This window comes from Heloderma suspectum, chromosome 2, assembly GCF_057233095.1.
Source record: "Heloderma suspectum isolate Gila_16-S chromosome 2, 16-S_ref, whole genome shotgun sequence".
NCBI classification, from domain to species: domain Eukaryota; kingdom Metazoa; phylum Chordata; class Lepidosauria; order Squamata; family Helodermatidae; genus Heloderma; species Heloderma suspectum.
The window spans coordinates 177132160-177146472 of record NC_139459.1 but is presented as its reverse complement, the minus strand read 5'-3'; the positions used below and the strand labels follow the sequence as shown (position 1 = coordinate 177146472).

Here is a 14313-nt window from a genome sequence, read left to right as displayed (position 1 = left end):
CAGGGATGGCGGCGGCTTCATTTCCTTCCGGTGGCGTTGTGGATATATATCCCCCGCTCGCGTCATTACCCGTTCTTCCTTCTCCTAAGCGAAAGGTCCTTGTCTTCCGCCAGTGTCTCCTTGCCTACCGCCGGCGCTTCCGCCCGACTTTGCTCCCTCCCACCATGGGTCCCCCCGGCGCCGTTGCCAGGCCTTTCCGTTCCCCCTCTCGGCCACTTCCCCATCTCGTTCGCCATGCCCGGTTCTTCGGTGTCACGGCGCGGCCCGGCCGCTTCAGCGTCGCCGCCCCAAGTCTCGGTCTTCCCTTCCCCGCAGGAGCTGGGCTCGGCGCTGGCCCAGCTGGTGGCCCAGCGGGAGGCTCAGTCCGGGCCTGGTGGGCGCTTCTCCCTGGGCCTGTCAGGCGGGAGCCTGGTGCGGCTCTTGGCCCAGGAGCTGCCCGCCGCTGCCGCCTCCCCTGCCCGCTGGCTCCTGGCTTTCGTGGACGAGCGCCGGGTCCCGCTGAGCGACCCCGAGAGCAACTACGGCGCCTACAAGGTGTCTGCATGAGGGGCTAGTTAGGCGGACTGAACTGGGCGATGGGGGTGTGCGTGGCCGGGTGGCGGGACGCTGTGGGGCTGGTTGCTCGGGCGAGCCCCCTGCGAAAGAATCCCGGCTCTTCTCGCCCGCGCTAGGGGCGGCGTGGACCCACCCCGCGGGGATGGCAAACCTGGGAGCGCAGGGGTGGGCTGGCTGGCCCTCCTGCCCCCCCCCCCCGTTTCTTTTTTCTATGTACTAGCTAGCATCCTCGTGGCCCACTGAGGGTTTTCGAAACATATAAGGCAAGAATGTCTCTTCAGCATCTGTTTAACAGTTACGGGGCGCAGCGAATCTTGCTTAGCGCTGGGAATGCCTTGATGGACCAGACTGAGCTCCACCTAGTTCGGAGTGCTTTGCAAGAATCCCAGCGACCATATATCCTGCTTTTTTCTTTTTTTGTAAAAATGTTCAAGGCGGCTCATATGCAGTAAGATGCAGGGCAAGTGCAACCCATAATACTAAAACCGCTGGTGCTAGATGGGCTGCTGGCAGGCGGTGGGCTGCCTTCCGTACATCCTTCCTCCGAACCCGCTGCCTGCTTGCTCTGTGTCGCTGCTGAATGCACTTTAGGAGGCGAGTGGGGTGGCTTTAGCCAGTCTGGTCTCCCCTCTCTGTAATATAATCAGCAGGCATGCAATGGCCCATCAGAAATTGGCCAATAGCCCACTGGTGTCTACCTTCTTCCAACTTCTGTAGCAATATGAAACTGATTACATCCAGCATTGAGGATGAGGTTGGACTAGCTCCTTTCCAACTCTAAAATTCTACAATTAGGGAGAGAAACTGCCAAATCCTAGCAGTTTCTTTTAGCCTCCCTTTCCTTATATAGAACCCACAACTCCTGTTTTAAATGAAAGATCTTCCTTCCAAAGGGTTGGAGATATGGTATGTTTGGGAATAGCTTCCTGCTACTAGACTCAAGGTCTTTTCTTTCTTTTCCTTGATAGGGCTCTTGTGTCTTTTAACAGCTGCCTGACAGGCAACAATTAAACCAGTGAAGTTTTCTCCAGCATGGAGATGCAGTAATGGGAGAAGCACCAGCTGTTCATTTTATTTTTATGTATATCACACCATTGATGTACTGTACATAGTACTTTATAAAGTATCATATGCAAAGACAGAGCCCTGCCCCAAGGAGCGTACAGTCTAAATTTCATCAAAAGAATGGAGAAAAAAGGGAGGCAGTTTATATCATGGTTGGATCCAGTTTTTATTCTACCAGTGGGAGAAGTTCCTGAGCTTATAATGCTCCAACTGGTGGTGGGGTGGGAGGTGATCTTCGTTGATTCCCTCTTCCCTCTGCAGCCCCAATCACCGACTTCTCAACTATTCCGAAGGATCCCCCAACCCTCTGGAACAGATCCTTGAGGGGGGCATCAGGGACTGCAGGGGGAGTCAACAAAGATTGCTTCCCTCCCCCTTCTACCAGCAAGATTCCTCCAGTGGATCGGAAGCCTCCCAGGGATGGAAGGAGCCCTTCCATCTCCAGAAGGCTTGATGCTGGATCCAGCCTAGCATTGGGTATGAAAGGAGAGAAAATATCAAAGCCTGAAGCCTGATGATGGAACAATTTTTTGGTTCCTGTTATATGACTTGTGGTTATTTATTTCAGACCTATCTCCTTTCTAAAATTGCTGTACCCGAGGACCAAATTGTTGTTATCAACCCTTCACTAGCAGTAGAAGAGGCAGCTGCGGATTATGCTGCAAAGCTGAAAGAGGTACAGTTGTGTGTGTGGGGGGGGGAGTGTGTGTGTCTGTGACTTGGTCTCTAATACTGAAATCGTATAGCACCTTACAGTATGATGTAATATGGAAACGTGAGCTCTGCCTTTTGCCATCATATATAAAGTCTCTTGGGATTAGCTAACTAATTCATTTATTAATTGAGGGGGGGTACTTTTCCCCAAGATCTTGAAATCCCCAGTCAGTACACCCATAGTTCAAATTGCTGATTAATTTGGGGGTCGGCTAGAAAGGAGACACTTGCACATCCCTTTTGAAAGAGGGAACATAAAGTGTATCCCCAAATGATTAAGGTTATTCTATAATAGCCAGGTAGCTGAGACCTCTTAATAGTTTACCTTATAATAATAGTCCAAGGCATCAGATGCTTGAGATGGATGGACCGACTGAAGCAGCCTTCTGGGGAGAGGGAAGATTTGTAATGGTTGCCTGGAAAGTGAAATCCCTTTAAACAACTTTGAGGTCAGTAGACAAAGATACAGGTGATGATCTCATAATAAAAGGGCAGCACAAAGCAAGCAAAGCCAAATATGGGAGGGGATGTTCGGCAGTGGGGGTTGTGCTTCCTTCACACTCCTGAATCAGTCTTAGGAGGCATCCCGGTAACAGGCAGGAATGTGCATCTCTTATTTTTTATTTTATTTAAAATTATTTTTTCAACTGCCTTTAAGAACCTTCTCAAGGTGGTGTACAACATAAAAACAGTGCAAAACAAATACAATACAAATGCAATAAATATTCAATTAAAATTCTATAAAAACAGATATCCCCAATAAATCTTGTAGCACATGGACTAGGGAAAGACCCTCAAAAACAGGTAGGTCTTCAGTGCCTTCCTGAAGACCTGCGAAGAAGGGGCCTGACAGACCCCTGATGGAAGCCAATTTTAGGGGTGCAGGTCCACCACTGAAAAGGCCCTCTCCTTATACTTATCCGCCTAATCATCCTTGATTGAGGCCAGAGAGCTCTGCATATGACCTCAGAGTGCAAGCTGGCTGCTGTGGGAGAAGGCAGTCCCTCAAGTAACTTGAGCTCAAACCACTTAAAGCTTTAAACTGGGAGTGTCGAACCTTAGGCCTGTAGGCCAAATCCGGCCCACTTAGGGTTGCCCAGATAGCCATACCCCCGACCACAGATTGTTTGGTGGCTTTCCGGCTTTTTCAGAAGGTTTTTTTCCCCATTCTCAAAGGCTGAAATGCCTCTCCTAAGGCTTAGTTCTTGGCAGTAAGAGTTTTAAGCTAAAAGATGCTGGTATTCCTTGCCCCTTTTACCTTTGGCAAAAAGTTTAACAGTTAAAGCCAGCACTTTAAATTGGGCTCGGAAACGCACTGGCAGCCTGTGCAGCTGGAACAGTATTGGTGTCACGTGAGCAGAGACATACCCCCCCCCCCCCGCTTCATCTCTGTTTGCTAAACAAGTACTATTCCTCCACCCCCACCCCCCACCTAATTTGACAGCTAGAATGTTTGGGTCTTTGAAAAAGTGTTGGCAAGGTAAGCTCATCCTTCTAACTCAACCTTCCACAACCTGGTGCCCTCCAGACTATAACTCCCCTCCCGCCCCACCAGTGTGGCCATTGGTTATGCTGCCTGGGGGATGATGGGCATTGTTAGTTCACCACATTTGGAGGCCACCAGGTTGAGGAAGGCCGCCACACTTGACAGTAGCCTGTCCTTCACTTGAACAGATTAATTCCCAGGGAATTAATCATCTGGCTTCTCCTGTAATGCCTTTTACACACCAGACAGATAACTTTTTATTTTGCCAGACTTTTACCGTCTTTATCATTGGTTTATCTGTTAGTGCTGCTTCTCTCCTCCATTTCTTACGATTTTTCCGATGCGGGATTTTTAACCTGACTTCAAATCTCTGTAAGCCCCCCGATGGCTGCATATTGAAGGGCGGCATAAACATCGGCGAGCTAAATGTGATCTTTCTCTCTTCGGTTGTGTTTTTGCCCTGCAGGCCTTCCAGGGTGAGGATATGCCTGTGTTTGACCTCTTGATCTTGGGAGTAGGACCAGATGGACACACTTGCTCACTCTTTCCAGATCATCCCCTCCTACAGGTGAGCCAGGGAGAGGAGCCATGGGGAATCCATCCTGGAGGAGCTCACGCCTCTCGGGGGCTGAATGAGTAGAAGGAAGTGGCATGTGCCTGTGTGCGCACACATTGGTGGTGGGGGTGTTTACCCATCTGGTTATTCTAAGCAAGCTCAGTGCAATCGGATTAAGGCTTTCTGGTATCTAGCTCTGTCCCTAAGGCAGGCTTCCCTTTTAAAAGAGATGTGTTGAAATGCATTTTGTTCTAGCAGCAACAAGGGGGAGCTCATAGGGTGGTATATTCTGAGAGGGAGAGATCTCGTCCATTCTGGTTTTTCTTCCAGCTTTGGGAACTCTGGGGGTGAAGCGAGCTGTCCACTGAGTTGCTTTGCAAGGACAGGTTGGCCTCCAAGAAAGCAGGCATGAATGAGGCCGGGGAGCACTACTCTGTCCCCGATGTCCCCAGTCAAATTCTTGCACCAGCTGCAGAGTGGGTGTCGGTGTTGTGGGGTGTGACTGGGGTTCAGAGAAATGCATCTCCCTCTCCCATAATACTAGAACCCAGTGGGGGTCATCCCATGAAGCTGATTGGTGGGAGATTCAGGACAGATAAAAGGAAGGACTTCCTCACACCACCTGTAGTTAAACTATGGAATTTGCTACCAGAAGATGTAGCGATGGCCACCGATTTGGGTGGCTTTAAAAGGGGATTAGACAAACTTCTGGAGGAGAAGGCTATCAATGGCTACTAGTCCTGATGGCTGTGTACTATCTCCAGTATCAGAGGCAGTATGCCTATGTACACCAGTTGCTGGGGAACATGGGTGGGAGGATGCTGTTACACTCATGTCCTACTTGTGAGTTTCCCACAGGCATCTGGTTGGCCACTGTGTGAACAGAATGCTGGACTAGATGGACCCTTGGTCCGATCCAGCTTGGCTCTTCTTATGTTCTTAGTCCCATCACCAGGTATCCCATAAAACAGGGATGGGGAACCTCTGGCCCACCAGGATTCTGGATCCATCCCCAGCACCCTCCCCAACACCACACTCCCTCCACCCCCTCCACCAGGCTTGATTTTCATTCCCATCTCAACCTGCTAAGGAGGGAGGGTTAAACCTCCCCATCCAGCAGGTCGAGACGGCAATGAAAATGGGTCCCTCTCTACTTCTCAGCTGATCTGACCTAGGGAGGGGGTGGGCTCTCCCACACTGGAGGCCTTCAAGACGAGGCTGGACAGCCATCTGTCAGGGGTGTTCTGACTTGGATTCCTGCATTGAGCAGGGGGTTGGACTCGATGGCCTTGTAGGCCCCTTCCAACCCTACTATTCTATGATTCTGTGATCTTTGCTGGTTAGCTGGGGTAGCTCAGGACATCGTGACAACTGTAGGACTGTCTGGTGTTCCACACTCACCCTTCCCAATCCTGGTGCCCTTCAGAGGTGTTGGATATGCTGGCCGGGCATGATGGCAGGTGCAGTCCAACACATCTGTAGGGTGGGCTCCAGGCTGGGGAAGGCTGAGTAGCCTGACATACACTGTGAGTCATGTGCTGCATTTTATAACGAATGGGGTGTTGGTTCTCTGTGCATGTGTGGTGTAGTGGCTAGAGTGTTGGACTGGGAGTCAGGAGATTGGGATTCTAGTCCCCACTCAGCCGTGAAAGCTCACTGGGAGACTTGGGGCCAGTCACTGACTCTCAGCCCAACCTACCTCACAGGGTTGTTGTTGTGAGGATAAAATGGAGAGGAGGAGGATTATGTATGCCGCCTTGGGTTCATCGGAGGAAAAAAGGCGGGATATAAACGCAGTAAATAAATGTGGGATAGAACTGCTCATCCCTTGCTGTGGTTGGATTGTTGCCTGGTGGGGCTGGATATTGCCATGCCTTTTAGCCCTGCAGGGGTGGTGGACCAATTAACGAGGCCTGGCCCAGGGGATTGCTGGATTCAGGGGGTTGCTGGATTCAGGGGGTTTCCAAAATGCCTTTTGTGCAGTCTTCCCCAGCTAGGTGCCTTCCAGATGTTTTGGATCACAACTCCCAGGACTCCTGACCATTGGTTTGGAACAATGGGGAGTTGAAGGCCAAAACATCTGGAGGCCACCAAGTTGAGGAAGGCTGCCTTTGGGTGTTGGCAGCTGACTTTGCTGACTGGCTTCCCAAAGCCCTTGTCGGTCTTGGAACAGGGAGTTGACTCGGGCAGTCGGCACAATCGCTCGGAGGTGCCTGCTCCTGTGGGCCAAAGGCTGTGCCTCTTCCTGCTCTGAGCAGCAGGGCTGATGGCTCGAGTTGCCAAGCCCATGTCAGAGTCAAGCTGAAGGCCTGTTCTGTCCCAGCGAGGACATGCTACTTCTCCACCACCACGCCATAGGCACAGCATCATCCAGCGGAGCGTGCGTGTCCAAGGTCGAAAAACCTGTTGCTTCTAGACTGTGAATGCCGTGGCATAAATTTATGCAGCGTTTCCCAAGGTTTACGATCCAGCACCTCTCTTCTTAAACATGACTTACAATTCAAGGTAGAAAAGGAAAGCGGCACAAGAAGGGATGCGAAGAAGGAAAACGCCAGAAACAGTTTGACAGCCAGAGTATACATAGGTAGTACCATTTTAGAATGGTACTAAAAAGATATAAAGACAGCATTAAACCACATGAAAATAATATGGACTGACATTTTTCTTTTCTTTTTTTAACCTATGCATTGGTTGCCAGTCTCCCATCCTCAGATGTGTAGCCGTTTTGGTCTGGGGACCTGTGACGGAACAGCCCAGACAGCAAGGAGACCCTCCATCCACTAGGGGGAGCCATAGAGGGCATAGGTTGTTGATGGATAGGATCAAACCATTTTCTTGTCATTCTTTCTAGGGTATTGATGAGTTGTTTGTTCTCACCCCCTTTCTCTTTGCCTTGCACCATCAGACACATGTCCTCTGACCCTTCCCCCTTCTCTTAATTCAGCTACCCTTACTCTTAACAAGTCCCTACTCTGAGGTGGAAACGTAACCCATTTGCATAGTACCAAAACTTCAACATGGGTGCCTTTTTGCAGATGTTGAAGAAAATATAAGAGAACTTAGTAAATAAAAGTTACAATGTGGCTGTTAGAAAAAACAGCTGTAATATTTTCTTTTTTCATTCCCTATTACCAGAACCAAAATAGCCTAAAAAATCAAACCAATGCACAGTTAACTTGCGGACTCACAGATTAAAATTGCCCGCATCTGATTAATCAGTTCAAGTGTTAATTTATAAAGCAGCCAATTAAATTGTTCAAAGCTTGCTGTTCTAGTGTTTGTGTGCGTGCATGCATGTGTTTATTGGCCAAAAACCAGACCTAAAAAAGATTCCTCTCAGAAGAGATGCATCTGCTTTCCACCATTTTAAACTGCAGGGCCAGGGAACATGGGAAGTTTAGAAATGTTTCTAAATTTACCTTGCAAGTCTTGAACCACATGCTCAGCTTTAAAATAAGCTAGGCATCCATTGGAAATTGACATTTTCCAAAAGGGAATAAAATTGTTTTTGAACATTTTTAATGTTTAATATTTTGATTTGTTTATATTGTGACTTCTGTTTTAAAAAGGAAACGAGCATCAATTCCCAGCAAGGGTGGGCAGCATCAAAACGGTTAGGTACCAGCCTTGCATGGCCCTGAGACATTTCAAACTAGGTGCCGGTACTAAACATTTAGGTCCCTGAGCCACCTAGGGCTCCCCGCCCCACATACGCACACTGATTTGGGGCATGTTGATATATTACTGCTTACCACACTGCTGCTTTGGACTAGAAAAGCTGATGTGGCAGATTGAGAAATCCCTTCCCTTTTCATTGGGTTTCTCCTGTGCTTTATTCCTGAGGGATTAGGATGCATGAAACAGGATTGCTTGCATGCAACTGTGTAATGTTTAGGCGATGGGGGAGCTGAGATCCTCCTTGGCCTACCAGAGCGTTTCAGCTGTAGCTGATTATATACATTTTCTCTCCCCCCCCCCCCGTCCCCACTCAAATATGGGACTGTACCAAGAACAACGAAAAAATGTGTGGAAACATGTTATTAAATTAAATTTGAAGACAACAACAACCATCACCCCTGACTGTGAAAAACTACCTTGCACATTGCATGGCAATGTCTGTGTGTGTATTGGGTGCACCCCTTTAGTTTAGCAGGACCCACAAGCCACTCTTCACCTCCGCCCTGGTTCCCCTGCCCCATAACAGGCGTGGCTGTCTCTGTTCATAGGAAGGGGCAGTGTTGGTGCAAGAAGCCCATGGCTTGTTGAATCTCTCTTTCTCCCCCCGCCCCCATCCCTGAGAGTTCTGCTTGCTTTTCTGATCGTACACAAAGCAGCCTCTTTTGCTGATGCACCCTAGGAATGCTGTTGCATCACTTCACTCACCCTGTTCTTGTCTCTCTGCTTGTTTTGTCGGTTCTGACGGCAAGCATTAGGGAGGACAGCTCCATGGCTGAAAGAGGAGGAGGCATCAAACTTAGAAGGAACCAGTGTTGACTTTTCAGGCACCAGCCCACCTCTCTCAAGTTGGCAAGCATGTCAAATTCCTCAGTGCTGTTATTAGTCTTTTTAAGCACCTGGGCAACCAGATTTCTGTGCATTTTCAAGCCTTAAGTGGTTCCCAAACTTCTCTTGGCTCTTACCTGCTCACTGCCACATGTACAGTTATACCCCGATGCCCTGCCACTTTCACCCCATGTTGAAATCTTCGCCCACCTTTTCTGCGAAGGACCCACCAGACCCATGCCTGGTTTAATTTCCGAGTGAAAACATGAATTTGCATGCTTTCTTCATGTTGAAGACAGTTGGCCAGCTGTCCCCTTTTTAAAAAGAGTTTTTGAATTACTAAGACCTGGTTGATGACTTTTAAAAAAATGCAGGAATGAATAGACACTTAGATGCGGCTTGAAACATACCTTTAGTTTCTCTCCAAATAAAATAAGAAGCCTTGATCAGGTGCATGGCTTGTTCCACTGTTTAGTAGCAATGCCCTTGAAGAACTTTGCAAAATGCCTTGCCATTTTAGTGTTTGGCACAACATGGCCTAGATATGGCTGTGCCATAACACCTCCAGTCTCCCTCCCTCCCTCCCTCCCTCCCTCCCTCCCTCCCGCCTTCTCCGTGTTTCATACCCTTTTTCCCGTGGCAGGAGCGGGAGAAGATCGTGGCTGCCATTCGTGATTCCCCAAAGCCACCTCCAGAGCGGATCACGCTGACCCTCCCGGTGCTGAATGCAGCCCGGAGTGTGGTGTTTGTCGCGACTGGGGATAGCAAGGCCGCTGTCATAAAGGTAATGTGCATGATGTGGTTTTGGCCTCAGAGGTCTGGTGCAAAGGATTTGTCCCCTCCCTCCCTCCCCCCACCCAAAAAGAAGGGTTGGATGAGTTGGTGGGTGCCAGGAACCTTGGTAGCAGCCTTCTCCAACCTGGTTCCCTCGAGATGGTTTGGACTTCAACTCTCATCAGCCACAGCCAGCAGGGAGCAATGGTCGGGAATTCTGAGGGTTGTGATCCAAAACAACTGGAGAGCACTGGGTCGGGGAAGGTTGCTCCAGGGCTGGGATACTTGGTTCTGCTAGGTGTATGTGTATTGAGGAGACCCTTGGCTGATTCACCCATTAGCCTCCTAAGCAGGGAACATGTGTATTTGAGTGTGTCCTCTGCCTGTTTTAGATGGTGGTATCCAATGTTAGCTGTACATGAAATAGACCCATTGAAATGAATGGGACATCAATTAGTCATGGCTACCTTAAGTCTCATTCATTTTAATGGGTCTAACCTACGTAGGACTAACATTGGATACTGCCTGGAATTTCCAGGAAGGGAGCAAATTTCATCCTTGACACAACACTCGGATGAAGATGGCAAGGGTCCTGGGACCCCCTCGCCTCTTGCCTTCCCTTTTGTTCCCTAGACAGGAAGGGGAGGAGCCACACGTGGGGGCAGCTCCTTCTTGAAGCAGCAGTGCCTTGCTTTTGAAAACTTACATTGCCTTGGTCATTCTCTGGTTTTGGCTGCTTTTGCCTGATGAGGAAGAGCAGTTGCTACCTGGGAGAATGAGGTGCTGCAGCTTTGCTGAAGCCTTCTTGCTTTGAGGCAGCTCCTCCTCTCCTAGAACAGTGGGAGGGGCCAATCCTGAGAGATGAAGAAGGCTCTGAGGGACTCGGGGGGCATGCTGTGTTCCTTCATTGGGGGTGAGTAGGATATGAATCCATCTAAGATGAGGCCCGATTGCAGGGCCTGAGGCACCTGGGGAATGAAGGAAGTTGCCTCATCTGGAATCAAAGCATTGGTCCATCTAGCTCAGCATTATCTACACTGACTGGGCTGCGGCTCTCCAGGGTTCCCCCCCAGTCTAGATGGTGCCAGCACGTGCTCTTGTCACTGAGCTATGGCACCTAACTTCATCATGGTGGTTGATGCTGGAGCTTGGAGAGGCAGGGGCCATAGCTCAGTGTAATAGTGCACCTGCTTTGTATGCAGAAGGTCCCAGGTTCAATCCCCAGCATCTCCAGGTAGCACTAGGAAAGAATCCCGCCTGAAACCCTGGAGAGCCATTGCCAGTCAGCGTTGACAGTGCTGGGCTGGATGGACCCAGGGTCTGACTCAGCGTAAGCCAGCTTCCAGGCTCCTGTGATGGGACCCTTAGGGATGGTAGCTTATGTGCTAGAACAGGTGTATTTGCTCTGTGCTTCCAAAAAAAGAAGATGCCAAGAACTTGGTGTACTTCGGGGGCAGACTTGTGTGCCAAAAAAAAGCTGATCATGAAAATTAAGCAATTTTGTATGCCTGGATTTATTTTGCATAAATCTGTTTCTGCTAGTCATGGGGCAGAGGAAGCTTATGCAGAGAACAGAAGCCACAGCCCTAACCAACTTCTGAGATTTCATCAGGCATTGCCTCTGTATAATCTGAAACCTATCCTTGCTTTCAAACCACTGTATCCATGGCTCCCTTCCAACCACCTGCACTCAAAATATATTTTCAATTCCGCAGACATCAAGGCCGATATTAATGCATAGTTTAGGGTTTTGAAACATCAAGGCTTTGGAACTGTGAAGGAATTCTCAATCTTAGATTTGGCGGGAGGGGTTATATTTCTGCATTTTGATGACCATGTGCAAATTGTAGAGTTCCCAGATATGATATTCTAACGTTCTCTTTCTCGGGACAGCGTATTTTGGAAGGTGACGAGGAAAACCCATTGCCCGCTGCCCTTGTCCAGCCTCACACTGGGAAGCTGTACTGGTTTTTGGATGAGCCAGCTGCGAAGGAGTTGACGATTCCTTTTGAGAAGCACTCCATCTTGTAGAATCTCATGTCCCACAACCTTTCGGGTTGGGAAAAGTCCACCAAGCGCGGGTTGTGGGTAGATCCCGGCCCGCTAACATTCCAGGTCACAGTCTCCACGTCTGGTTGTAACGCTCAGGAGCGGCACTAAACTAACACTGTCTTTTTCTTTTTTTTTCTTCCCTCTTCTAAAAAAAAAAAAAAAATAAGAAGTGGTACATTTGTGGAGCACTGTGTAACAAATATGATTATTTCTTTAGCCAGGGCAAAGTGTGAAATGGGAACGCTTGGGTCCAGCTACTAGTTGTAAAGAGAAGTTGCAAGGAACGGCATTACACTCTCTATCATGTGAACGGTCTAATGTGGTGTCAAGTGAATGCACAATTAAAGATGTAAATTAAAGCCACTCGGTGCTGGCACAGTGTGTTTCCCTTCTGTGTGTGACTTTTCTTCAAGGGCTAAACCCAGGAAATCCAGGGGATCCGGGAAACAGAGGATCCAGGAAAGAGAGGATCTGCTTACAGATGGTTATGGATGGATGTTGAGCTAGGGTGCACTTAACACACACCGTACTAGTGCAGGGGTGACTCGAGAGTTGCAGTCCAATGATACATGGAGGGCCACAAATCACCCACCCTTGTACTAGCAGAATCTGCATGTCGCTCAGCCACAGCCTGTCTGTGGGGCAATTGGGATGGGCTTCAGTTGGCCCTTTCAATTTCGCCAAGAAGGGAAATTGGTAGGTAGGGCATAAGGAATTGACTTAAACCAAATTGTCGGATCCATCTCATCAGTGCAGTGGGATACTGACCATTCAGACTAAGGCAGTGTGAACTCCCTTATCCAAAGGATAAATTTTTTAAAAAAAGAAGCCAAGAAGAGTTGAAACGTCTGACCTATATGAATTTGCTTAATTTCACTTATTTTGCATAATTCTGTGTATTTTGGCTATTTTGTATAACTTCTTTTGATTGGTAGGCATCAACTTGTTTGATGTAGTGGCATGCAAACCTTGCTTCTAAGCCCTAGAAGTTCAATTTGGCTAGCTTCTGAAAGTTCAGCAGGTGTTGCTTGTGCACTTTCAAACACGTTTCACAGCCCTAAGGGCTAGAAACCTGTTTTTAAAAAATCTGAGATGCTCAAGAAGTTGCCCAGTACAACATGTATCCATTCCCACACAGTTTTGGCATACTCATAGCCCTGCCTATTTCCTTTTCCTCCATCATTGAACCATAACCTTTCTAGATCATTTTAAGATCATTGTTATATACAGTTGTGCTCCAACCAGCAGCTGTTCAGAATCTACATTTTTGACTATCTGGGGTGGTTGATGGAAAAGCCCTGCCAGCTAAATGCACAGTCACTTCCACAATTGACTGACTCTTTTTGTAGAATGGTTGAAGGGGAGCATGTACAGGCAACAGGGTGCAACTTCCATGTTACAAGAGTAGCAGCCAGCCAAATGCAGAAGTGAGCATGCATTTTCTTGGCTGCACTTCAATAAAAACTGAAGCTGCTCTCAGTGTTACATCCTACCTTGGTGATCCCATCCTGCCCCCAGTTTCTCCTCTGGGAGAATACAGGTAGTACTAGACTGATAAATGGAGTTCAAAGCTAATGTAGAGTTCGTAGGGTTGTCTCAGATGAAAATGAGCAGCTAAGCAGCTAGAAAAAGAAAAATATGTTTATGTGTATGAGTGGTGTGTGTCTGCGAATGGGATGTGTGTAGATCGGGGGGGGGCAGACCTTAGCCTTGGCAGATCTTCGTTTTTTAAACTAGAACCTCAAGATCCACCAACCAAAGCCACGTGCAAGAAATGGTGGCTCTTTACACTTAGAATTAAGGACCAGGGTATCTGACCACATGCTCAGCCCAAGAATTTGTTCTCAGGAGCAGAACTGATCTCAGTCCTTTCACATAGGAATCCACGTGCTTTTGTTGTTTCAGAGACCTAATTTAGAGGAAAAGAAAAACCCAGCATTTCCTTGTTGCTTCTGTTAAACCATGGCAGTCAGACTTTTGGGTTCTACTGTAAATCACCTTGTGATCTACCAGTAGATCTCCTTCGTACCCCCACTGCATTAGATTTAAATGCGCTACCTTACAGTTACAAGGGTGATGCCACCTTATTATGTTGTGAGCGGGGGGGATCAACATGCATCTTGTCCAGTGTATGAGTGAAACATGCTTCTAGTTACAATCGAAAAGAAAAACTGCCCCAGGTTATCAAACCATACTATAGTACTATCACATCAGCAGAACCCTTGTAAGTAAATAGAAAACAGACCTGTTGCCAAATCAAGTGGGGGGAAATTTGGACAGATGCTGGGGGTAAAGGCTATAGGATCACTAGTGGTGAGAAGGCTGAGGCCAGTCTACGTCAACCCGTGCCCTCTGCCTATGTTGGACTACATTTCCCATCATGGCTAGGGATGGTAGGAGCTGTAGTCCAACATCTAGAGGACACCCAGCTTGGGGCAGGCTGGGGTAGTACGTACAAAGCTAGCATAGAGTCAGCGTTGCATAAGACCTTGCTTACAGTGCTTCCTGAAATAACATTTGCCATTGCAAGGCTCAGCTTGGGCCTTGGTTAGTTATGGCTGACTTCAAACAGCATGGGAAAAGGAGACTGTAGGTGGGTGCCCAGTGC

The 14313-nt window shown here is 48.3% G+C and overlaps 1 protein-coding gene across 1 annotated transcript; it reads left to right on the top strand.

The window, feature by feature from the left end:
- The first annotated feature begins 192 nt into the window (after window positions 1–192).
- On the top strand, window positions 193–12094 carry PGLS (6-phosphogluconolactonase). Its single transcript, XM_084836417.1, has 5 exons — window positions 193–534; window positions 2189–2296; window positions 4287–4388; window positions 9523–9663; window positions 11547–12094. Exons 1-5 carry the CDS (start codon window positions 235–237, stop codon window positions 11682–11684), a joined length of 789 nt encoding a protein of 262 aa, XP_084692543.1. The 5' UTR covers window positions 193–234; the 3' UTR covers window positions 11685–12094.
- Window positions 12095–14313: the final 2219 nt, after the last annotated feature.

Bases quoted from the DNA above. Each gene is read 5' to 3' on its own strand.
- PGLS (XM_084836417.1), top strand. From the start codon at position 235: ATGCCCGGTTCTTCGGTGTCACGGCGCGGCCCGGCCGCTTCAGCGTCG. The intron at 535-2,188 runs GTGTCTGCATGA...TATTTATTTCAG, and splicing joins GCAACTACGGCGCCTACAAG to ACCTATCTCCTTTCTAAAAT. The intron at 4,389-9,522 runs GTGAGCCAGGGA...TTCCCGTGGCAG, and splicing joins CAGATCATCCCCTCCTACAG to GAGCGGGAGAAGATCGTGGC.